Genomic DNA, 23,523 nt, shown 5'->3' with positions numbered 1-23,523 from the left:
TAATGCATAAAGTTAAGTGCAGCCATCTTGTTTGATTTATTTATTTTTTTGCCTGGAATCACAGCTTGACCTCAGACAGTTTTACAGAGGTTCTCTCAGCCTTTTGACACTCGTGATAACGAGAGGAGACGAGGTAAGACATGAGACTCAGAAAACCTCCAGTGCTCCCTGATGTCTGAAAGGCTTCTCCAGGTGTGTGAGTTTGTGGTTAACAAAAATAACTTCTTCAGGTACAGTGGGGTTTTTTCTTTCTTTTTTCCCGGGGAACAGCCCTGTCGTGTTGAGCCTGAAGCTAAACAGTGCATTTGCAGGCGGTTTAACCGAAAACCAAACGCCTTCTCAAGGAAAAAGTGTCCCTGTGTAAATGAAACTATAGCGATGGTTGAATTCCAGTTAATTGCTGCCACTATTGTCTCTATGTGGTCCATCGTTAACACAAGAATATTTATGACGTTTTTTCAGCTTCTTTTGCTTTTCATCTCCAAACGTTATGAACACAATTACACAAGAAAATAGTTACCCGGTGAACATGGAGACTTTTTTGTGTGGACCAATTTGTCCTTTCAAATTAGGGTTATATATATAATTCAGTGCTAAATTCAGTGCGAGACGTAACAAGAGAAAAATGCATTGCGCAGACAGAGAAGTGTTTGAGGGGGGGGGGGGGGCTTCACAGGCAGAGCAACAAACCAGCGCGAGCTTTGCCTTAAAACCACTTCCTGGGGAGAGACGATGGGGGGAAAATGCGCCCGTAGTCTCCGGGGACGTCGTCTGTAAAAAGAAAGCCGGCGTCCTCTGCAGCCTCGGAGTGGAACCCGGGGGCCACTTGGTCGTTCTAGTGTGAAATCCTCCTTTGCCTGCACCATCAGATAAAGTCTGCCAGCGGAGCCTTAAGTGTGTCAATGATTGTGAGGAGGGGGATCAATTATGAGTGCAGGTTACCTCCTCAACTGCTCGGCGCCAACCAAATAAGCAATTAAACCATTTCGACCTAATAGCACAGGTTACACACACCTCGCCACTTCCTGTTGTCTAATCACGGCGGCCGTGAAAATATTCTACTCTTTGCTACAAAATGCAGAACCCGGACCGAAAAACTCTTCACCCCTTGAGAACCCCTTTGTACCTGTCTGAGGCCCAGGGCGGGATCCATATTTGTGTCAGCCATTTTCTCTCAAATCCTTAACTACGACTGACTTTGATGCACTCGAAAAACCCTTCCCGACACAAACACGAGTGCACACACACACACACACACACACACTCAGATCAAAAGGCTCAGAGTCTATTATTGTGTAAAACACAGGTCTGCTTCCAAACAAGCGCGAGCTTTGGTACCCGGTCCTCGTTCCTCGCTCTAATCACTGTTGTGGATATTGCTAAATTGCCGACTGTTCCCGGGGAATTACTGGACCGAACCTCTCGACGGTGACTTTGATTTGTTGTTCCGACCGTCTCAGATGTGAATACACCCTGTGGTCTCTAAATGAGAGTGTCTCTGTTGTTCCGCCGGCGTCCCTTATTTAGACATCACAGCGCTCATTAGCCGGATCAAGCCTCATATCAAAGCTGGGACGCAGATGTGGATGTTTTGGAGAACGCAGCGTCTCTTTAATGGTTTCGTCTGGCTTCCTCTCGGCTCGATTGTTATCTCGCTGCCGGCGACGCGTCGGTTGACCTCTGACATTGTGATTTCTTAGGCTTTAATGCTCTCATCTCAGTCCTTTTTGATTCTGATCGAAACAAATCCAATGTGTTCCTATCTGGAAAAAGACGTGTTTTGTGTAGAGAGGAGAAAGATGTTCACCCAAAAAGCAAATTCTAAAGCCAGACATGTTTTAGCACCAAAATATAATTATTGATGTTAAGCTGCCAAATATTGTCACTGACCAATTGCCAAGACCCCTTAGACTAGTGTTTAACATTAACATTTAACGTATTTACTGATTAAATCTTATTCAAGATTTTCTTTGTCTAGCTATCTATTTAAAAGAAAACATGATTTGCAAGTGGATCCACAGTCCCTTTTTGTTCCCATTGAGATTGCATTTTGTCCCTTTACCAGATAAATCATCCATAAAACGAACATTTTCTGCAGCGCAGCGGTTTAGACGAAACGGGTAAACAAAGAGAAGACAAGATGTGTCCCCCGCAGGGACGCCTCCTCTGATAGATAGTGACATCACGGCTCTCTTATTGTTTTTAGTCTTTAGTCTTTCTCATGAAGGAAGATTAAATAATCTATTATGCCATTTGATATTTCAGTGGGATGGTAGCACTGTCGTGCATTATTGCGCTGGGTTTCATGTGCTGCGTGTTGGGAATTAATTCAAATACAGCTCCTCAGAGTCCAGGAGGGACCGAGCCAGCCAGCGGACTGCATCCAAAGTATTATTAGTAGTATTCAGTAACTTGCCAAAGTAGACCATCGGCTTGTTTATCCATGTTTTTTCCCTCCGTATCTCTGCCTTCAGTGCAGAGCCCCACGAGGCGTGTGGACTTTGTTGTGACCGTTGGTGGTGTTCGTGATAGGAATCTATTCTTCTTCCAGGTTTATACCAGATACGGGAAATGCTACACCTTTAATGGTAACAGGACAACATCCAGGAAAAGCAAGCAGGGTGGAATGGGAAACGGGCTGGAGATCATGTTGGATATCCAGCAAGATGAGTATCTGCCCATCTGGAGAGAGACAAGTAAGCCTCAAAACTATTTGTCCAATGTAATCCAATCATATGCTACAGCACGCGATAACTCTGCTGGGGCTTTAAAATAACTTGCATCTATTTCCCTGGCTCACAAACTGTAAATAATGCATATTTTGATTGTATGCCTGCAACCTGGAAAATGTGATTTGTAACAGGAGATATCTGAACACAATACCTCAGATTTGTGTCTGCATTGTAGCTGTCACACAATATTAATCCCCACTGCCGTCTTTTTCAAACGTGACTGAAATATGGCTGGCGGTTCGCTGTCACGCGAGGCGGCCATCTGTAATTCCGTTGTCCTCTGCCTCTGCGAAGACGAGACGTCCCTGGAGGCCGGCATCCGAGTTCAGATCCACAGTCAGGACGAGCCTCCCCTCATCCACCAGCTGGGCTTCGGCGTCTCTCCGGGCTTCCAGACCTTTGTTTCATGCCAGGAGCAGAGGGTAGGCCGTCTTCACGCCCCCCCCCCCCCCCCCCCCCCCCTACCACACACACGCACGCACACACACACAACAACGAACGGTGGTTTCGGACTGAGGTCTAACAACTCTCTGTGTGTACTTAGCTGACCTACCTGCCCCAGCCGTGGGGGAACTGCCGCTCCGCCAGCAAGGAGAAGTTCCCGGGATACGACACATACAGCATCAGTGCCTGCCGCTTGCTCTGCGAGACCAACGAGGTGCTGCGCGTGTGCGGCTGCAGGATGGTGCACATGCCCGGTAAGATCCCATGCGGGAAGTTGCACGCAGAGTCGAAAACGTAAAGACGGAATTGGTGGAGCGACTCGAGGGGGGTTCATGTGGTTGTAGAAGCGCACCAGCATAAACCCGCACAGCGGCACGTGGCGACTGTCAAGGTCGTGACATCCCCACGCGTCATTAAGGTAAACGCACAGACTCACGTTGGGAAAAATCTAAAAGTTTAAAACGCTGTGAAAGGCTTTGCGTTTCCATCTGTTTGGAGGAATGGTCTGGTGTAGCGTGAGTGAAACAGAGCAGCTATCCGGGTGTTTGCAGACGACACGCCGCGCAAAACAAGTCATTATTTTGCTGCTCACTTGAGTAATTCAGGCAGAGACATAATTTAGGCTGCCACATGCCCGACCTTGGTGCTCGATATTTGGAGTGGAATGCCCTTCAGCCGTGCTGGTGGCTCTCTGGATGGGGGACTCTTCAGACTATAAGTCTCAATGGGTATTTGGATCCATTTGTTTGTACATCTCAGCTTGCCCATTCGATGTTTTTTTACTTTATTTTCATCAGTCCTGGTTGTGTAGTTTAGTTTCAAGTTTAAGATGGTCTGCAAACCGCTTTTGCTTTTAAAGGATTCATTAAATATTGACTTGTAAAATGAGAGACTGCTTTGAATACACAATCAATTTCAAATGTCAACAGATTCCAGAGATGTAGGACAGAGAACGTTTCATTCCTACCAAGAGATTTAAGGATGAAGAAAAAAAATGTTTTTTGATGAGGCCATGTGTCCTGTACGCAATTATTCTAGTGTTTGATCTATAAAAATAAGAGAAAATAAAGAAAAGGCTATTCCAATATCAGATTTCCATCACGCTATTATCATTGTGACATCATTGAAATATCAATGAAACATTTTCAAAACACGGTCTTCCACATGGACTCGGCGCAGCTGACATTTGCATGACTGAAAATATGAGGGAGTCTATTGATTCGAAAACAAACAACCCAGCGTGAGAGATTTCAGGTGGAGACGGCGTTTTAACCCCCAAACCGCTGTAACTCAGCTATTGCCTCATCGCTTGCTCCCGTGACTGTTTGACAGGATTTTGGGCAGAAGCAAGCCGAGGTGGCTGTCGACTTCTCCATCGAGCTGAAGGGAAAACATCTCACTGCTTTCGCTCCACTCCTCCGTTTGTTCGGTCTCACGCGGTCTTTGCTTGGGTGTTGATGATCCATCGTGTCCAGTGTTTATATTTATTACATTAATTATCTCAGATATCAGATGCAATGAATTGCGGAGGCTTTTGCGGGCCGTATGCCCCCCCGTAAAGATCTAGAGGAGAGCTTCCGTCGGATAGAGGGAAGCTTGAGCTAGTTCCCTGCACTTATCAATGGTGAATCAAATTTACTGTTGCATATTAAGCCTGCTGAAACCCCTTCAAGGGGTTCCAGGGAGTGATTGATTCGAAAGCTCGCCCTGGGGGGGAGTGAGAGAGCAGCTCGTGAATTGAAAATCCTTTTATGGCTCAGTCCAGTGTGTAAACCAGGAGCTCTGTGCCTTACACGGTTTACATTGGGATTTATTTGTTCCCCTGGAAATGTTCGCAGTCTTAATTTGAAATGGCAGCAATCTGTGGTTGTAATGTTTAGAAAGTCCCACATCTGTTCGCAGTCTGTTGGTTCTACTACTACTTTATTTGTGTTTCCTGTCCTCTCCAGACACTAAATCAAAAGGCCCTGTTGTTGAGCCTCATGAAAATGAATACAGATTCCCATAATTTGGTCAAGCAAGTGATTCGTTTTTGAGCTATTTATAAAAGCTTTTATATTTTACTCAGAAATCCTGAACTGGAAGGTGTAGAAGCAAATCTGTGTTTTCCTTCATTCTTTGTTTCAGGATAAATATTTCAGTATTCCGCCCTATTTCTATGTTTGGATGACCACCAAAAAAGCCTTTTAAGTCTCTCTTCTTCCTGGTGTCTGTGGACAGCACACAGGGGCCACTTGGCCACTTTTCATCAATCCGAAACCCCCCAAAAAAGCAATACACAAAAAGATTAAAAGTTATTTCCACAACAGAATAAATCAGAACCAGCTGAAAGAGGTATGTATTAAAAACACTAATTGGGAAGGAGACTTCCACAAAACATTAACCCCATAAACGTCTGTGTACAGACTGTAAAGCCCTCTGAGGCAAATTTGTAATTTGCAATTTTGGGCTATACAAAATAAAATGAATTGAATTGAATTGAAACGTTTCGCAGACAGACGAACGCTGTAAATGTTGCAAATGAATTGTGCTCCTAATGAATACCTGCCATTAAGGGACCGGGCGATATGTTCATCTGAGGGGGAAATGACTCATTGATTGCTTTTTTTAAAAATATGTGTTATGTGTGAAGCCGGGGCGCTCCATTTCTAGGTCAGGCGTCCGAGCCGCGCCCCCCGTGCTGCGTGGTGGATAGAAGCCGCCCTCCGTCAGCTCGGCCTCATTTGGAGATGACTGATAAGCTGTGGGTGGGGGGGGGGGGTGTTCCTCGGTGCAGTGGACGCGGGTCACTGATCATTTTGCTTCAGATTGATCTGACTCATTTTTTACTGTTTTCTTCCTCTGCAGGAACCGCAGCTATCTGCCCTCCCAGTAAAATCAACTGTGTTGATAGAGCACTCGGTAAGAAACAATCTTCCTTCATTTCTTTTCTCATTACAGTAGATCCGCCCCCCCTTGAAAGGGAAATGGAAACACACTCAGTAAACATGATATGGATGTTTTTCCACCGTGACACAGATACCTGCACGTGATGTTTTCAAAAATACTTTTCCCTCATTGTGATTGAGTGACTTTTGTTGAGCTGTTGACATTGAAACAATCCCTGAGGCCTCGGCTGGGGCTCCGGCCCCCCGCCCTGCAGACACCTCGAAGGAACAAAAGCGCTTTGGGTTTCAAAGGCATCACAGTCAAAAGGGAAAAGAAATATGCATTTCATGGTCGTGACAGACATATAATTATCGTTTCCCAGCAACACAAGCCAGCATTTTAATGACGTCTCATTGCTGTATTTGAATCCATTTCAAATGTCTTTGGTTTAATCTTAAATACATCTTGAGTGAGGCATCTTCATGTGGGCTATATTCCTGTATTAAAGAATACATTCACCCTGCAGGGGATGTAGTTAATTAGAATATCATTTATATATTCATATCGTACGACTTCTTTTGGTTGCCGTATCAGATAAAACGATATGTGCCCCTGTGCTTATAGAATACGTCGTACATTTTTAATAACTGTTTTCAGAGCTCCTTCTTTCCTTTCATGTCCTGACTGAAGGCATTTAAGAATTTGAAAGGAGAGATTGTGAAAAGCTATTTGCTCTCTTGTATATATGGCAACGTGTCAGTTAGGGTGGAGAAATTGATTTGTTAACGTTTGAGCAACTCACGTCTACAAGTTAATTGGGTGTTAAGTCTGTGAATGTTTTGCAAAGCCTTCAGACACCTTTACTGAACATTATTATTTATTCTTTGAACAAATGCAGCGGTGAAAAGGCTGTAAACATTTCTTCCTTGGTTGTTTGTCAAATGAAACCCTAAAAGACACACATCATTGTGTTCATATATCGAGAACAATATTGACTTGTTGATATAACGTGGTTCTGTTAAGGCGGTGAAACCACTGCTGGAGAAGTCTTTAAAACCTGACTCGTCCTGACTTTTTCACTTCACATTTTATCCGCTTCGTTATTTTGCAAACTGTTATTTGTTCATTCAAAGGCTGTAGCGAATTAGTTCACCCTCAGAGTCACCCTCACACTCGCAACTCGGAAAAACACTAAGTAGTAGTGAAGTAAAATGACTTCATGATGCTTGGAGCCAAGAGCTCCTTCTCAATATAAGTACATTCTGGCCTTTGAAAACTCTTATTTTTTTAAATGCCACCTAGAGAGAAGACCTACTCGTCTCAATTAGGGGGGAAATCCGTTTATTATGCTATCAGAACAAATACTACTTCCCTTGGCCACTTGCAGACGGAAACATGTTCCATAAATCATGTTGCTATGGTTTACCTGTCTGATATACAATGCTAAGCTTTAAGGCCTGTTTGCTGTCATTTATAGGGTTGTGCGATTAAGTAAATGAACTTTGGAGCTGCACCAATTTTCTTTTCATTTCATTTTAACAATGGATGAAATGAGGATGTGAAAAGGGTTGCCAACACAGTGACAAGGTGATTATCATCCGACTCCAAAGTGGTATTAGAATTATTGAGCATTTTAGCATCTTTTCACCAATTGTTTTGGTCCTACCGGTCTGGTTCACTGTCGCCACGATGAAATCAGCCTGGACCACCAAGTAGTGAGAAACAAGGGCTGTGTTTACAGCATGTTCTACTGCAACCAAGTGGCCAAAAAAAAACCACGACCCTCCTTTTACTTTCACACTCTGTGCTTTGCTGCAGATTGAGTTGGCTTCTTCCTTCTGTTTAACGTCGTGTGATATTTCTCCGGCAGAGCGAGCGCCGCTTCGAGGTCACGACCGAAGCCCGACCGCGTCTGCTCCCGTTTAACCGCCCGTTTTGGGTCGTGTGTTGCAGCGCAGCTCCAGAAGAACACTGGGGACACGTGTCCATGCGAGACGCCCTGTAATCTCACCCGCTACGGGAAAGAGCTCTCCATGGTCAAGATCCCCAGCAAGGGCTCCGCTCGCTATCTCTCCAGGAAATACGACAAGTCAGAAGACTACATCAGGTACGAGGGGAGTGCTCACCGTGTCTGAACCCCCCCCCCCCCACGCGGCTACTGATGTGGGCCCAATGAAAAAGGGGCCATAAACTCCTGACCTACAGTCGCTGATAACAAACACGCAGTCATGGATATAAGCCAAAAACAATTCTATTTTATTTTGCCTTTGGGCGAATCTTCTTGGAATTTTGATTGAATATGTTCATCAGTGTAAATTTTTGGATTTTAGGAAGCAGTAATAATGTTTTAGGTGACTTCCTGTCTGTTCTGAGGGGGAAACAGTGTGAAATGCAGAAGAAATGCAGCCAATATATCTTATGCACAGTTTAATTTAAAAACACAGGCAGCCAGGGGGCACCTGGGAACTCTTTGTGTACTTCCAAAGGTGCAGAGAGAAGGGGATCGCACAAGTATTCAAGTGGAAGAGAACAATATTTAAACAGGATGGGTGTGAAGCAGAAAAAACACATAAAAATGAGGTAAATCCCTCTATAACACGGTGAGGTGTAATGAACAAATCCTGTTAATCCCGTGCTACATGTTCTATTAAACTGTCTACTAATAGATTTAATGCATTTACAATGTGTTTACACAGTCATTTCTCTCAGCTTCTGTGTGGTAAGAGCTCATGATGCCTCACAACACTTGTTTACCAAACGTTGTAAACCCGAGCGAGATCAGAGACGTGGCAGCGTCCGTTCTCCTCCTCTCAATTAAGGCGACTTCGAGCAGCACCTCGTTAGCTCAGAATCACGGGTTACATGTAGAGGCCCAGACAATCCCGTCATGGCAACTTACCGTGAGCAGAGAGATGACTGGCACTGGTATTTTTTCCTCAAAGGATGTTAGAATTTGTTGTGAATCATAAAAAACGTCCCATTGTGTTGTTCCAGAGACAACTTCCTGGTCTTAGATATCTTCTTCGAAGCTCTCAACTATGAAACCATTGAGCAAAAGAAAGCCTACGACGTCGCAGGTTTATTGGGTAAGGTTTTCTTTCCCCTCTTTGCTGAATAAACCGTGGCAGAATGAAGAGTGCTGCGGCTGCACTTGCTTTTTCATCAACATTGCCATCAAACCGAAATGACACCAAGTCCAACGTGCCGCTGCTCAAGTGCTTCTTCTTCTTTTCAGGTGACATTGGCGGACAGATGGGCTTATTCATTGGAGCCAGCATCCTGACAGTCTTAGAAATAGTGGATTATATCTATGAGGTACGCGCACACACATCCAGCCAATCACAATGTGGGACCAGAAATTGCTATGATGTAATTAGGCAAAAATGTAAAATGTATGCATATGTTACAGATGATACTGACTTTTGAGACTATATTACAGGGACAGTAATGTAGACATCAAACTATTGACTCTGCCTCGTCTGTCGTCTCCGTCTTGTCGTTGTCGCTCGTTTCGAACCTCGCCGCTGTGCTGTGCTCCCGGGGGGTGGGGGGGTGGGAAACCAGATGATTAAGCACCGGCTACAACGTCTGCTGAGGCCGAAGAAAGACGACAAGAAGAACAAGAACAAGCAGCCGACCAGCACTGTTGCAACAGTGGGTCTGGAGGACTCCAAAGCAAAGGTAAGGCACACGCTGCACTCTGTGGTAACTCGCCCCGTGGTACCGTCACTGCATTGGGGAAAAAAAAACCTACCTTAAAAAATACTGAGTAATGTATTGTTCCTAATTAGTCTCAACCACAGCGCAAAGCACACCCCCCCCCCCCCCTGCAGCTTGGATTTGTTATTGCACATCTTCCTTCTGCTTGTGTCTGAACAGAAGACTTCTTGTCTCACATTTAACCACAACTTTGTTTTAATTCCACACAACATACTGAAACTATAACAGGAATTTCACTCTTAAAAAAGTCTGAAAGTAGTCACTTAAAAACTGGTAAAAAAAACACAAACGAATCATTTAAAAAAAAATGTTGGGCTTCCTTTTTCCTCTCTGCTTCCTTTCTTTTTGCAAAGCGGAGCTAATAATTTCCTCCAGCTGCGCACACAGATGTGAGATTGATATCAATCTATTGATCTCACCCTCAAGGTGAATGAGCCTTTGCCAAAATGTTGAATTTCCCTTTAATTACCAATGTGTTCAGTACTGAATCTGCAGCATGGCCACGGTGCTTCAGCCGCATCTGGCTTTTGAATGACCTCGTCCACAGATTATTCTGATCCATGTAGTTTTATATAAGTTGTATTTCAGGTCTGTCACATGTGTCCTTACACGGGATCTTTGAAGCGTGATGTTGAAGCCGACGTGTTTTGTCTTTTTTTTCCCCCACACGCCTTCAGCAGGAGCCAAACGACACGTCACGGAGTCACCCGGAGGGGGCGTACGCCAACACGATCCTCCCCAACAGCCACCACCCTGTCCCGCACCCCCACCCCCACCACCACCAACAACAACAACAGCAACAACAACAACAGCAACGCCACCACCACGCCGGGCGCCACGGGGTTTTCGAGGACTTCGCTTGCTAGAGCCAACCCGCCATTTTCCGGTCCTGGTGACACCAAAAGATTTAATTAACGTCCATGTTCAGACCCCCTCCCCCCTCTTGGCAATTTCTGTCGCTCTTTTGCTGTCACCAGTGAAAAGCTACAGCCAAAGTCCAACACCAAACTGGTGCTGCTAACAGAAGCACTTATACGTACGCACAAATCAGACATTTGTTTTTCTTTTCTCTGGTTGGGACACCTCTGGACTTTGTGCATCAGGACCAGTTGCCGCTAGACGATGGCAACGGGCGGACAAGAGGACTGCGTAAACTCCAATGATTTATTTATTCTGCTAGCGTCTCTGATTTTTTTATTTCTTTTTTTTCCCCCGCCTGCATTTATCTCTCCTCCGACTGTTGCATCACGGAAAACTCACTGTACCATGAAAAGCCATTATGTAATTATTTAAAGACATGCTATAATATATATATGTTTTATATTATATACCAGGTGAGAGTACTTAGAAAATCTCACTCGAGTTCCGTCCATCTAAAGGATGAGGGGATATATTTAGGTTGTAGACCTTTGCTTTAGATCTAGCAGCATCTTTCCACATGATACACTTTGTCTGGTTTGTGGTAAAGGTGTTAGAAAGTAGCATTGTACCTGTACATAAAGTCCAACTTTAAAAGGAGAAAGTTCTAAAGTTCTGTTTCAATGGTTGTCGTTTATATTCAGTTAATATGTAACCCATGTAATATAAATATGAGTTATTTATACATTCAGAGATGACTTTTATATGACAATATAGCGCTCATGATTGTAGCAAATACTTACACGTACAATCTGCAGATATGTTAGACTGCCAAACATCAATACATTTGTAAGGATAACAAAAACGGACTGTTTGGATCGTCACTATTATCTCCATCTTTTTCTTTTCGTGCGTCCTGCTTTCCCAAGAAGAGACGCAAATCCTGGATGACAAGTGGACATCTTCAGTTATGAAATTGTCGTTTCTTACATTCTTCTTCTTATTCAATTCAGTTCTGCCCACCATCCCCTCTTCACTTTGGTTGGCATCATCACTTTGAGCTGACATAAGCAATAAGAAACTGAATTTTATTTTTTGCCGAGTCATCTGCTTCAGCTTGTGGGCCCTCTGTAAAAGTGTAGCAGCAATTTACTATGTAGACCCGGCATCAATACTCGTGTGTGTGTGTGTGCGTGTGTGTGTGAGTGTTTGTTTGTGCACTTCAACATTTTGCACACATGAGTGAACATATTGGGCTGATGCGACTCGGCAGAAAAAAATAAATGTTTGAAAATGGAACTAGTGAGCAAAAAAAGCATTGAGCTTTATTGCAATAGTAAGGTTTTTATCTAATAAATTAGAGTTAGGACAGCGCAGGGTTAGATAAAAAGAAATGGCCCTGGAGGCCAAAATATTCTTACTGGGTAACTTAATCCTCAATAGATGAGACAATGACATGCTATTTGCATGTCATTGTCTCATCGCATGTTAGCAAAGTGGGATTGGAAAATAAACAAAAAATGGATCCCTGATTCCCACATCCTCATGTTGGTTGGTACCTGCTCATTTGCCCGTAGACACTGCAGGAACTTTAGATTTCCCATAGCCTGATCTTTTAAGAAGGTCTGAGGCTTCTGGTTCAGCTTCTTTGTGTGTAACTCGTTGTAGAGGGAAAGGTTCTGGATGGCCGTCACCACTACACTGTCAGATAAGAAGTGGCACAGACGCCAACAGGGGAAGTAGAACCAGGGATTCATTTTCACTCACAGCTGTCGGTGGTTAAAAATGAGGTCAGCCCTCTATAAAATCCTCTATAGCTTCCCATGCTTCTCTACTTGCGTAACAGCCATTTCTCTGGTATTGCTTTTTTTAAATATTGGTTGTCTTGCTCAATATGATAAAGTATCTGCTGCTACTTGGTCATCTTGGTCATTTTTATTATGTTAAGACACATCTGCTTTGATCGATCCCCATTAAGCACTGAAAGGACCTGGAAGCTGCATTTAATTTAATCCGTTGCTTCGGGCACTTCTGTAGAAAATGAGAGGTGGAAACAAGCAACTTCTGTTAAGTTCTTGCAGGGAAAGACGATCTACATAGCTTGATTATCCAAACAATCTGGCATAACTTGACACCTTCCTTTGTCTCTATAGAAAGAGTTTACTGGGCTCACTTCTCGATCCCACACCTTTATCAATGGGCTGCAGTTTAATATTACTTACGGTATTGTTCTTTCTTGTTTGTTGTCATCCAAGAAGCCTTCAGGAAAGTGCATTCCAAAAGGATGCAATGCCAGAGATGTGGTTTTTCTTAAATAACTCTCAACCACAGATATTGATTGACCTTGTACTGTATCAGCACAGTAATTGATTAATTGGGAATGTTAAGTCACAATACAGTTGTTAAGCTACAAAAAGAGCAAAGTCACAGGACAATTTATTTATGGAGACGTTGATCGGGTTTCCCTCAAAGCATCAGAGCAACTTATTTGCCGTCATGAAGCAGTTTGGGCTTAACATAAAACCACATCCTGTTTTGTTACTGATTGTAATCAAATTAGGTGACTGCACAAATCAAACGAGCGTCATCTCATTTAACAATGCACTCTGCATGCCACGCATCACGGTTGTAAAGGGATCGCATCAAATACAACACAAGGTTTCTGTTCCTTTGATCGGCGCATTCTGCTGCAGCAGCATCGCCATTCATCACTTTATCTCACGATGAGTTTCCACGGTCCTCCATCTGTCAAATTCCTTCCTCCTGTCAAGTAATCATGGGCTACACATGGCTGTTTAATATTCATAATCATGTGTCACTCTGACATTTTCAAAAGGTTCCCCATCACATTCTCTGATGGCATCCAGTACGGGCCGTGCATAAAAATCTGCCCCCTCTGTCATCAATATTTGTAGCTACCCTCAGACAAGTCACACAGGGGGCGGGTGTGTTGGGGATGGATGGCGGCCCGCTTTGTCGCCGCAGAGCTGCATTTGAGTGGTCGATGCAGAAGAGGCCTTAACGAAACGCCACCGCGCTAATTCTGATTACCAAAGCATTTCAAAAAAACCTTACAAGCGGTACATTCCATCGGCCCGTGGGACGACGTCCCCACGCTTGATAACGCCTATCTCACATTCCTGGGATTCCTCGGAGGCCTCCACTCTGAGCTCCCTTCTCGCACATCTCTATCGGTCTCTGTTCCGCAGCCCCATGACGTCCAGTCACATGCGCAGCTGTGTGCGCCCGTTAAAAAGTTTCATCCGTTCAGCCAGCGGCGTTCATTCCCCAAGATCTGCCCTCTTTTTTCAGCCGCTTCGTTTTTTCGGGGGGGGGGGGCGAGAGGTCGGAGAGGTCATCTGAGCAGAGAGTGCAGAGTGACACACGCAGCTGTCAGGAACTCCTTTTTGGGAAAACGTTTTCTAACAAGGAATTATTGACAGACGGGGAAATGTGGCATCACTGCAGCAACAAGGAACGCTTTACATGTTTGTATAGATGTGTGATCCTGTGATTATTCCCTCTGTTAGAACACATTTTATAAATGTTAAATATGGTAAATACAATAACTATTAAAGTTTAGATTGGTTAAAACCAGTGCCTCCTAAATACAGTTGGCATAGCAACGGTGTATTTATTCTTCACGCACACACTCCACACTACAAGGTTAACCTCAGTCGGTTTGTGCACCACATGGGCCACTCGTGATTCGGCTTCTTTAAATATCCTCCAGGTGAACCCAGAATGGAGGGGAAAACTTGTTTCTAGCAGACTCAAACGACCGTGTCCCTGTGTGGGAGGAGAAAGTTCTGAGATCAAACGTAAAACGGGAGTGCAAAATAATGACTTACAATTAACTTCCATCTGCTCTGTAGTTATGTGGTTTAACAGCATGCCTCGGGGTGGTTGGTCCATACGGACCCTGGAAATAACTAAAGCTATTATTAAGGTTGCAGCATTTTCCCTGTTTTTACCCAACCCAGACATCAGGAATACCTCCAGCGCGACACGGGGGGAAGAAGGTAAAACCATTGGTGTTTGGGTTAGAAATATCATCTTTATATGCTGTTCAGTAAGCGCTGCTCACCTCACCGACCGGTCCAGCACCTGTGCTGCACACGGGGAACGCGCTCTTTTGCTGACACCTAAAGGACAGTATGAACACTATAAAAAAAGGGAAATGTTTAAATTCGAATACTGTTTATTTAAAAATGATAATTCACAGTTCATTAGAAATTACAGCACACAAATGTGATGACTATTAATTAAAACATATTGCTTTGGTTATAGTAGTACCCATACACAACATAATGTAAACTGATCCAAACATCCATGGAAATTCAAAAATGAGCCGAATGATTTGCTTGACTGAAAGCATATTTTTTAAATTGTCTTCATGGTCAAATCACAGGATTTCCAAAGCACAAAATACAAAAGTAGGAAACAGTATATGTTTTTTGTGCCTAAAAATAAAGTAACAATTGCTGTGTACATAAAGCTACAAAAGGCTTAAAAATGGAATCTATAGAATATTTATACATGTGCAGAGAGTGTCAGGAAATCCTCTGTTAGTGCGCAAGTATTCAAGAATCTGCATAATTTATTAGAGAAATGGCAGATAAATAAGTTATGAAAAAAATACTTTAGAGACTTTGCGCGGCCAAAAAGGTGGCTGCTCTAACGACGCGGGTCGATTAATCCGCTCGCGTGTACAGAAAGGCCCCCGAGACGCCGCGGATACACACAGCGACTTCGTATCGCCACCCGACGCCGCCGCCTTTCACAGTGGTTACTTTTGGAAGCTTCAGTTTGCAATCGGCGTTGGATGTTAGCGTCGTAGTCCTCTGCTCTCCTGGGAAAAAGCAATAACCTCGGTGGTCTTTGTTCACGAGGCCGAGGAGCCCCCCCCCCCCACCACCACCACTGTGGACGTAGTGTTTCCAATCAGTAACTGCCTCCAGTTAAAGTTAATAAGATGCCATGCCTTCGTTCGGTGTATTTCAAAAGTCAATTTAATGATGAAAAGTGTCTAGTGTCAGTAAAATACAATAAAGGTCTTGTGAAGAAGAAGCTACAGTGTATTTACTTAACTTTAAAGGACTGTCAGTCATCGAACAGCAGCGCGGCAAACAAACCAAGCGCCGCTCACAGCAAAGGTTATTTCAAATGAAAAGGATGGAGCAGGTTGTTCTATCTGTAATATTGCACATTATAGTAAAGCTACCGCGCCACTCGGTAACGTAGAAAAGGCCTCCTATTGGACTGCACTGCGAGCGGTCGAAGTGACCGCGGTCAGAACCTTCAGCCACACGTGTTTTCACAGTGACAGAAGGTGATTAAACTCCCCGCTATACTCGATGGTTCATACATTCTTAATTTCAAATCGTACCTAAAAACTAATAAATCCTATTTCATGAGGACTCACCTGGGCGATCACTTCAGACATTCACAGAGGTGATACATCTTCCCCCCTCCCTCCCCACATTATTCAGGATTCTCCTTTGCTTCCTGCCTGGAAATGTTTTTGCAACATCAAGAGAGTTCGTGGAGAAAGCTTGAAGTCAATGCACAGACTGCTGGAATACTCTGGTCTTCATCTACGACCTCTGAAGACCAGCGACCGGCTCTCAGTGACCTCACTTTAGCCACAGCGAGAGAGCAAATATCTCTGCTAAACTATTTTTCAAATTATGACCTCAGCTGTGCGTCACCCGAAGGCGCGAATTGTGTCACATAAAGATTGGATCTACACAGTGAGCTTGTGAAAGGTCAGTATCAAGGCACAAAGATGCGCTTTTCTTACTACACGGAATAGCAGATATATCAAACACGTGATATTATTTTTTTTTGTTGTTACTGTAAAGGAAGCAATGTGCTTAATGTATATCAACAGAGACTATACAAAAATCTTTGAAAGGAATTCTAATTACACATGAACGTGCCTCTGCTGGTACCTCTGAGTCTACAGAGCCGCGAGGCCACTGGATGTGTGGAGGACACAGTAAACCAGGACTAAGCCGGGACTAAGCCGGGACTAAACCGGGACTAAGCCACGGCTTTGCTGCTCACCCAGCCGTCCGAATTGACCTAAAGTAGTAACTAAGAGTAGCGTAAACATTTGGTTCAAGCAACTCATCCGCATAAAGTATTGTAAACATTATTGGAACGCTTTCTATTGGGAAAGTTACTGCATTCATTATTTTTTCCAACAAACCAAAACCATCCTCGATCCCCACCGACGGGTCACGAGTGACACTTCAACGGCCAGACATGGGTGCTCCCAAATTCTAGTACCAAAAAAAAAAGAAAGAAAAAAATAGCAGGGAGCTCGAGTTTGCCACCATTTGGTCAAGTGCTGTTCCCTTGCTCTTGCTCAAACAGCAGCATGGCGAGCTGCGAGCGAGAACCCAGGCCCTCCGTGTTGCTCTGGATGCAGCGGTGGTAGAGGTCTTCGCTCAACCGCGGGTTGCAGGCCCGGTAGCTGTACTGCTGGTGCAGCGCCGGCTCCACCGCCCTGAACACGTGCAGGCCCGAATACCTCAAGAACACGTCGAAGATGTCCAGGGTCTCCAGGAGGTCCTCGTTCTCCTGGGCGTCCGCCGCCATCCGCGAGCGCGCGGCCATGTAGTCCGTGTTGTAGAAGCACGCCTCTTCGAAGGAGCCGCGGTCGAAGCGGCCCGCGTCCTTTACCAGGTCGGCCGCGGCCGGACGCTGCTGGTTGCGGTAGGCCACGTCGGGGTTGAAGTCCTGGAAGTGAACGGGAAAGAACACCTGCCAGTTGTTTATGGAGTTCATGCGGCAGCGGTTCAGGAACTCCGAGTTGACGTTGGTGTTGACGCTGGCCAAGAAGAACAGCGAGTCCACCGGGTGCTTCTTGGAGATGACGTCCATGAACTTGATCTGCGACGGCGTCTCCGTCTTGACGCTTATCCAGGGGACTTTCACCGTCGGGTACTTGCGCTCGTACGCACTTATCTGGGCCTTCACGCCGGCGAATATATCGTTCTTGTTCACCTGCTGCGCCTCCACCGGGTCGTAGATGAACAAGAAGGTGAGGATGGCGTTTTCGCCGGTCTCAAAGGCGCTCGAGGCGAAGACCTCGAGGAAGTGGTCGACGTAGCTGCGGTGCTGCAGCGCCAGGGGTATGATGACGTGAATCCTCGTCGCCTCGGTGACGTAGGGCATGGGGATGATCTCGATCCGACTCAGCGGCCGCAGCAGGTGGACCCGCTTGGCGACGGAGCGGCTGTGACCGTTTTGGTTCACGACCTCCAGCTGGAGGTCCAGGGTGTACTCCATACCCCTGACGGGGTCGAAGCGCCTGTAGCCGTTGATCAGCTGCTGCTTCTTCAGGTGAAGGACGGGCTCGTACTTCTTGTTCAGCTCCACCACGGCAACCTCAATGACGTCGGCCACGTCCACGCGGTCGACGCCTCGCAGTTCGCACCTCGGGGAGCCGTCGACGCAGGAGTAGATCTCCTCCTCTGTGAAGTACTCCCACTTCAGAACCTCGAACCGAGACTTCGGCTCAAAGGGCGGGTTGATCCCGACGGGCCATTGGGCGCTGCGGTTTCCCTCGAAAGCAACCGCGCTCACGTTTTTTATCTCCGCCTGCAGGAAGACACAAGAGCCGCTCAGATGTAGACGACAGTCGAGCGGCGAGCAACGCGCCTACGGGCTTTGAACCGCCTGCGATTTGTGACACCCGTGAAGCGGCTCACCTGCAGTTTAGCGATCTCGTCGTAAGTCTTCTGGAGCTCAATCTCGGTGAAGTATCTGTGCAGCCTGTACATCTGCTCGGGGTCGGACACTGGATGGACCGTCAGGGCCTTCTTGAACGGCTCGCTTTGTTCTTTTTCCAGGTCGGAGTTTTTTCCCAACTCATAATGGTGGTACTGAAGTCCCTGAGGGGAAACAGAAGTCTTTTCATGAGGAAACTCTTAAATCCTGAATGACGGAAACTTCGAATGCTTTTTGTTTTTTATCTTGGGTATGCAGGCAGACTGGTTTCAACGATTAATTGCATAGTGAAGGGAAAACAAAAATCATTTTGAAATAATTACTGTTGTGCAACAACTTTCTATAATCCAAAGTGTTTATAATTTCAAGACATTTTGGTCACATGAGGTTTTCCAGATAAATTATCTTAACTCGGGTTTTCCCCCTTTTTTAATCAATAAAGTATGATCTCTGCAGCATCAGGGTGAAAAGCAACAGTTTTAAAGACACAGTCCGAGTAGTTACCTAAGGAGCTTGAGCGATTTAAAAAAAAAAGTGAATCCAATCTGATCAAGCTATTAAAAGAACGAAGAATGGAGACGCAGCTTAACCGAGCGGAGGGGCCACTCGTGGTAAATGTTTGGCAACAGCCTGTAGCGGGACACTTAGTGGAGCATTAAACTCGCCTAATCTTCATCAACGTTCTCTCTTAACAGAGAGACTGAGGTCTCGCTCTGTGTCTCTGTCCACACCAGGCCCCTTTAACTCTCACCCTGCAGCCCCCCCTCCTCCCTCCTCCCTCATTTAGGGGTCTCTGCTGGAGCTCCTCTGGCCCCCGAGGGGCACTTCAGCTGGCCACGCAACTCACTAGCAACCGTGTGACAAGATGGTTTCCAGCACAGAGTCGTGGCCGTGGGGGGAGAAAATGGAAGGTGAAACGGTGGCAAAAGCGTAACTACAATAAAAGGTACCGGCCTCACGTGTGTTGTAAAGGGCACATTTACATCGACAACCTTCTAACGGTGTATTTGAATGTGTTGACAAACCCACACACACACACACACACTTTAGCATGGACGAAGCAGCACAAAGCTGAAAGGGCATTGAGACGGGACGTCCACAGAGCTTGTTTGACCCTAAATGCTAATGACATTACTGGAGCGGAGCATGTTGACCCACAGGGGATTTTCACACCATTGAACCTAAGCGTCAGTGAACTGCTGTCTGTTTACCTATTCCACGTTGCTGCCCGGAGCTGTGGGGGGGGCCAAAGGCTAAAGGCTATTAGCGGTCCACTCTGTAATATAAATACCACCTCCGTGCTGGAGTGGTAATTAGACTTTAACATAGCTGTCGGTCACTTTTAAGCGCCGTCCCGGGAGGCACTGCGAGCTCTCTGCTGGGACAGAGACCTCGCAGTGCTTTTTTTTTTCCCGTGAAGAAGTGACGGCCGCGAGCATCTTTGACCTCTGCTGCTCGCCATTTGCTCCAAGCACGAGCGAAGCAGCGACTGTTTAAAAAAAAAAAATACTAAAAACAAAAACGTGCCTTATTTAAAAAGAGCGCCAAGTAAGCTCAGCATGATCGCGTGCCCCGGACGAGACTCGGCCCACCTGGTATTCACTGACGCAGTTAGCGCCGGTGTAGTCGATGATGCAGCGTCCCAGCCACTCGTCGGGCCTGGCGCTCAGGATGTCGTTCCGGCAGTTCTCCAGGAACGGTTGGAGCCGGAGGAGCAGCGTGCGAGACAGGACGTACCCGAAGCCCCCGTAGCAGTACTTCCCTTGCTTCCCTCCACCTATGAACTCCTGGGGCCGGCCCATGTAAATCTCCCGGTCCATGCTCAGGTGGTCCACGAGGGCCTTGATCCGGTCGGCCTCCGTGTAGGCGTCGTCCTGGACGAAGTAGAACCAGTCGTACTCGTGGATGTGGCGGTCCAAGACGTACTTGATGTTCTGAAACATGTTCCAGATCAGCCTCTCGTCGCCGTGGGAGACGACAAACATGCCGTGGGGGACTTTGCGGTTGCGCGTGCCGCTGAAGAAAATCACGGTGTCCAGGTGATGGCTGATGGTGCGATTGACAGCTACGCCCAGAGTGTTGATGGTGTTTTTGGAGGTCAGGATCCCGACGAAGAGACGCTCCCGCATCCCCAACTCTGTGCTTATGTATTTAGCCCTGAAAAAAAAAATGGAACTTATAGTTGATGGGAATCCTACTTCTATAATGCATTTTGGATCCAAACCAAATCTGTAGTTTTCCCCTCTGAGTGTTTTGAAATATCCAGACAATGATCAGCTCTCTGGAAAAGCAAACACGCAGGGACTTGAGTTTTGATTCATAACTGAACAAACAATCGGCATTGACAACTATGAAAATAACCGTCACACACACACACACACTTCATCTAACTTTTAAATTTCCATTCCCCACGTGGCACTGGTTGACTGCAAACCCTGTGTGCCGAAATGCTGAGATACCACAGGGAAAAGCCTCTTTCTCAGAAATGCGATGCAATGCAACCACGTTTGGGGTGTGAGGGCGAACACTCAAACAAGGTCTCCATCCAGAAAATCTGAGGAACTTTTGTTTACAAAAGAAAAATGTAAGGCCGAAGTCCTTCGGCACGGAGGCATGGCCCAAAATGCAGATACTCAACTCTGTGGCAGGGAATGTTGGCAGCTAGATGAGAGATGGGTGGGGGGGCGGGGAGATCAGACTTTTGGGGCCAATTTGATGCAGATTTATACTTATTTACGCCTCACAGGTTTCGTTTGAACTACAGGGCTGTCATTCATCTCCTGCGGGTGAACTATGACCTGCAAGGGCTGCAAACGTTATCCTCTAATGACGCGTCCTGTAAGCCATTTACATCGCCCCCCCCCCCCCCCCCCCCCATTTGAAGGCAATGCCCACCCGGCGCTTACCTGAACACCTTCTTCGGAGGACCCTGCTGGACTTGCTTGTACGGGACTATTCGCGGCTCAAAATCCTCCTCGGACTCGGCGTCGTTGGCGGTGGAAATGGAGTTGGGTTTTCGGGCTCCTCTGAGCTGCCCGTCGTGACCCAGAGTCACGTCCTCCCGCTCCCCGCCGTCCAGGTGACACGCTTCGTCCGTCCAGTTGACGCTCAGCAGGCTCAACGTGAAGCCCAGGGAGATCCCGATCACCACCGGGCCGACCGACCGCAAGACGGAACTGAACGCGGAGAACCGCATCTTGTGCTTCGGCTCCTAACGCCCGACGTCCCCCGCGTCGCTTCGAAACGAGTCCAAACGGGCCCTCTGGTACCAGAACCGGGTCAACTACATCCAGCCTGAGTCCAAGCGACCGTGCAGCTTTTCAACTTAAGGGGAAACGTGTAACTTCCTCCTTAAAATCTCACGCTGGAGGCTCTTTACGTGTCAGTGTAGCTGCTACCTGGCTCCTCCCCCGGCCTGACGTCAGCAGCAGCGGGGGAAGGGGGGCGGGGCTAGTTCCAGACGGCAGGAGGGAGGGACAGTAAACAGGAGGGGGCGGGGCCATAGAGATGCGAACCGGACGTCCGTCCACAGCAGTCACATTAAGGGAACTGTACACACTAATGTATTCATCACGGGGTTTTTTAGTTTCCAATTTAACGGAAACTGGAATGTCACACAGCTAATTACCTTTGTGCTTTTTGCATGAACCACAAATGTTATAAAGTCAGTGAAATTGTCACTGTCATCTGCGTAACTTATGATACATAACATTTAGTCATATCCCTCATTTTAAAAGGGTCTTTTACTTGCACAGTAATGCAGCAGGATTATTTTTTAAGTGTGTTTTGGCTAAAGGTTTTGAGTACTTCAGCCATCATGGGACTGTCTTCCACCTTCCACATGCCTGTCTGAATTAATACCTTCATTGGCAGATTCATACCAGCAAAAGGGCACCACTGAATGCACAACAATACCTCCCACCTCCATCAGTCTCTTAGTGTGGTCTAGACCAGTGGTTCTCAACTGGTCTGGCTCCGGGACCCACCCTCACCCCTTAATGACAAGCCGCGACCCAAATCCAGGAATATTCTCAACCTCTCAAATTTATTCAAAATCAAGTTCATAAGATGAATTTTATATTTAATATTCAGGATGTTTAATTATCCTAAAAACCCAATGTCTCCCCCATATCAGAATGGTTTGGCCCAACCTGGCACACGCTGCTGAAAACATGGACGGACGAGCCGGCGAAAAAACGACACTCCGCTGCATTAAAAAAGTCCCTTCAAAATAAAATCACAGGAGGAATTTTTTTGTGATTTTTATTTTTTATTCTAATTTTTATTTTCCCATGCAAAGGCCCAGGACCCATTAAAAACGGGTCCCACCAGTTGATAATCACTGGTCTAGACCACACTAAGAAACGACTGATGGAACTTCAAACTACCGCTGCTTTTAGCTCATTCTTTGAATTTGAACTTTTGTCTTGTAGGATCTAATATATATAAATATAGCAACGATGACAATAAAATAGGCTTGTATATATGATACATTTCGAAGCAAACATTCAATGTATGTTTACAATATATACTTTGAATAATTTGTGTGAGTGTATTCTATTCAATTGTTTTGTTCTTGCCTCAGCGGTTTAGCCTCCATGGATTGCAGTGCTATGCTTTTTACAACGCAATGAAGTGATGTTTTCTTTTTATGTTTTTCCCTATACCCAATTGACACCACACTACTTTATTCAATGATTTATCCAGGGCTTCGAATTAGAACAATAGTGCACTGACCCACCTGAAGTTTCCCCAAACAATAATCACTAAGAATCCACAAGATAAGTAATCAGTGTGTACCAGATGTCTTGGTTTCTCTCAGCAGCTGCTTCTTGTGTATTTTAGTGATTAGCTCAGCTTAGAGCTCACCCACCTGGCCCCCGCGGTTTTCTATCTGGTCTCTGTTCTCCTCAGCCAGATGTCAGGGCAATCATGCTTTTTGGCAGTTGATCCTTCAACTGCATCTTTTTGAGTCCTTATCTGAAGTTTGCTGCCACTGATCTTACTGAGACCTCCATCCTCCACCTAACATGTAATGAAAATATGAAAGGTGTGCTCTCTTGGAATATTGTCTCTGTGCTTTAGTTTACATCCTCTGTAGTGCCTCTTCGGTTTATGCACTTAGTCAGGCACAAATTGTATTTTAGCTCTCTTGTGCCCC

General features: G+C 45.8%; 2 protein-coding genes across 3 annotated transcripts in view; one reads left to right on the top strand and one right to left on the bottom strand.

Annotated features, from left to right (window-relative positions):
- asic4a (acid-sensing (proton-gated) ion channel family member 4a) overlaps positions 1-13,323 on the top strand; it is a 62,930-nt gene extending 49,607 nt beyond the window's left edge. Inside the window, exons 2-10 of one of the 2 annotated variants that reach the window (XM_037488372.2) lie at positions 2,552-2,696; positions 3,027-3,154; positions 3,277-3,430; positions 6,024-6,077; positions 7,998-8,151; positions 9,039-9,130; positions 9,280-9,359; positions 9,609-9,725; positions 10,445-13,323. In XM_037488372.2, coding sequence (XP_037344269.1) covers positions 2,552-2,696; positions 3,027-3,154; positions 3,277-3,430; positions 6,024-6,077; positions 7,998-8,151; positions 9,039-9,130; positions 9,280-9,359; positions 9,609-9,725; positions 10,445-10,630 — 1,110 coding nt within the window. In that variant the 3' untranslated portion in view covers positions 10,631-13,323. Of the gene's footprint in view, positions 1-2,551; positions 2,697-3,026; positions 3,155-3,276; positions 3,431-6,023; positions 6,078-7,997; positions 8,152-9,038; positions 9,131-9,279; positions 9,360-9,608; positions 9,726-10,441 lie in introns of both variants that reach the window. The other variant, XM_037488371.2, reaches the window with a different exon arrangement.
- Positions 13,324-14,833: 1,510 nt separating this feature from the next.
- On the bottom strand, positions 14,834-22,054 carry chpfa (chondroitin polymerizing factor a). Its single transcript, XM_037488370.2, has 4 exons — positions 21,269-22,054; positions 19,955-20,519; positions 18,344-18,526; positions 14,834-18,233 (listed from the first exon to the last, which is right to left on the bottom strand). The coding sequence occupies exons 1-4, from the start codon at positions 21,556-21,558 to the stop codon at positions 16,971-16,973; spliced, it is 2,301 nt and encodes a 766-aa protein (XP_037344267.1). The 5' UTR covers positions 21,559-22,054; the 3' UTR covers positions 14,834-16,970.
- Between the last annotated feature and the right edge of the window lie 1,469 nt (positions 22,055-23,523).

This window comes from Pungitius pungitius, chromosome 10 (assembly GCF_949316345.1).
Source record: "Pungitius pungitius chromosome 10, fPunPun2.1, whole genome shotgun sequence".
In the NCBI taxonomy this organism is placed as follows: Eukaryota; Metazoa; Chordata; class Actinopteri; order Perciformes; family Gasterosteidae; genus Pungitius; species Pungitius pungitius.
This window is presented reverse-complemented; position numbering and strand designations above follow the sequence as displayed.

Excerpts from the sequence above, each read along its gene's own strand:
- chpfa (XM_037488370.2), bottom strand. The coding sequence starts at position 21,558 with ATGCGGTTCTCCGCGTTCAGTTCCGTCTTGCGGTCGGTCGGCCCGGTG. Across the intron at positions 18,527-19,954 it reads ACTGCGTCAGTGAATACCAG|GGACTTCAGTACCACCATTA; the intron begins GTGGGCCGAGTC and ends GTTTCCCCTCAG. Across the intron at positions 18,234-18,343 it reads ACGAGATCGCTAAACTGCAG|GCGGAGATAAAAAACGTGAG; the intron begins GTGAGCCGCTTC and ends GTCTTCCTGCAG.